Source organism: Asparagus officinalis, chromosome 8 (genome assembly GCF_001876935.1).
Source record: "Asparagus officinalis chromosome 8, Aspof.V1, whole genome shotgun sequence".
NCBI lineage: Eukaryota > Viridiplantae > Streptophyta > Magnoliopsida > Asparagales > Asparagaceae > Asparagus > Asparagus officinalis.
In genome coordinates this window covers 58683364-58684855 of record NC_033801.1, presented here as the reverse complement: position 1 = coordinate 58684855, position 1492 = coordinate 58683364, and the positions used below count along the sequence as shown (strand labels likewise).

Genomic DNA, 1492 nt, shown 5'->3' with positions numbered 1-1492 from the left:
ACTATATGTTGATTTCATGCAGTCTGGTTTAATACAATTTACAAATGCACACCTTCTGTTGATTGATCACTTGTCCTAGCTAATTAGAACAGAGACATGCACTGTGGCTCCTTTATTTATTCACTTCTGTTTGTATGCACATCTTGTATAGTGTAATATTTTATAAATTTGGTGGATTGATATATCTTCTTTTGATAATTATAGCATTTCTGAAAAATGTCTGACATATCCAAAAGGGCATTTGCTGAGCTTGCCGTTGATGGCAGCAACTACTTGACTTGGGCCTTGGATGTTGAAATCTACCTAGATTCTTGTGATTTAAGCAGCACTATTGATCCAGCTTCTCAGAGCACCTCTGCCCAGAAGGCAAAGGCATTGATTTTTCTTCGTCATCATCTCAACAAAGACCTGAAAAATGAGTACCTTACTAAAAAAGATCCTGCTATTCTATGGCAATCCCTGAAGGATCGCTTTGACCAACAGACGACTATTATGCTTCCGCAAGCACAGTATGATTGGTTGAACTTGCGATTTCAGGATTTTAAATCCGTAACTGAATACAATTCAACTCTCCACCGCATTGTCTCACAGCTGAAGCTCTGTAAGCAGAACATTACAGAGGCTGAATTGATTGAAAAGACCCTCTCTACATTCCATGCAAGTAATCTTATACTCCAGCAGCAGTACAGGACCAAAAACTATTCAAAACACTCTGAATTGATCTCTGTGTTACTAGTTGCAGAGAAACACAACCAACTTCTGATGCGCAACCATAATTCTAGATCAGTTGGTTCGCAAGCTGTGCCTGAAGCACATGCCACAAATCAGAGTAATACTCATGGGCGTGAACATGGTAGAGGTCGTGGACGTGGTCGCGGGTCTTATCGTGGTGGTAGAGGTCGTGGTCGTCGCAATGCTTATGGTCTTCAGGACCGTGGCAAGGGTCAGAACAAGGATAGATCTCCTTCAAACAAGCCTAACTCTCATCAACAGGTTGCTAATAACAAGCAAGCTTGCTATCGGTGTGGATGTGAGGACCATTGGTCTCGCACATGTCGTACACCGAAACATTTGGTTGAGGCCTATCAGAGAATGTTGAAGGACTCAAAGGGGAAGTCAAAACAAGGTGAAAAACATCATGCCAGTTTGCCTGAAGCAAACATGACCCTGAAAGATGACAATTATGATGATAACCTGAATCTGGACGATGATGACTTATTAAAGATGGAGCTTGATGATTTTGGTGACCAGGAGTGATCATGTTATCACTATCTATGCATGTTTTATTAGTCTATTTCGTTTTTCAGACTTGTTCTAGTTGCTTTTGTTAAGATAATTTAGAATTTTTCTAAGACTTATTTTGCATGTTTTTGTAAGACAATTTCAAGTTCGTATGAATTTTGCTTAAATGATTATTACCCCCTTACCTTATTTTTGTTGTGCTTATATGAATATTTCATTAAAAAAAATAGCATGACAACTCTCGCATACA

At 39.2% G+C, this 1492-nt stretch overlaps 1 protein-coding gene across 1 annotated transcript; it reads left to right on the top strand.

Annotated features, from left to right (window-relative positions):
- Positions 217-1257, top strand: LOC109821273. Its single transcript, XM_020387458.1, has one exon. It carries the CDS (start codon positions 217-219, stop codon positions 1255-1257), a length of 1041 nt encoding a protein of 346 aa, XP_020243047.1.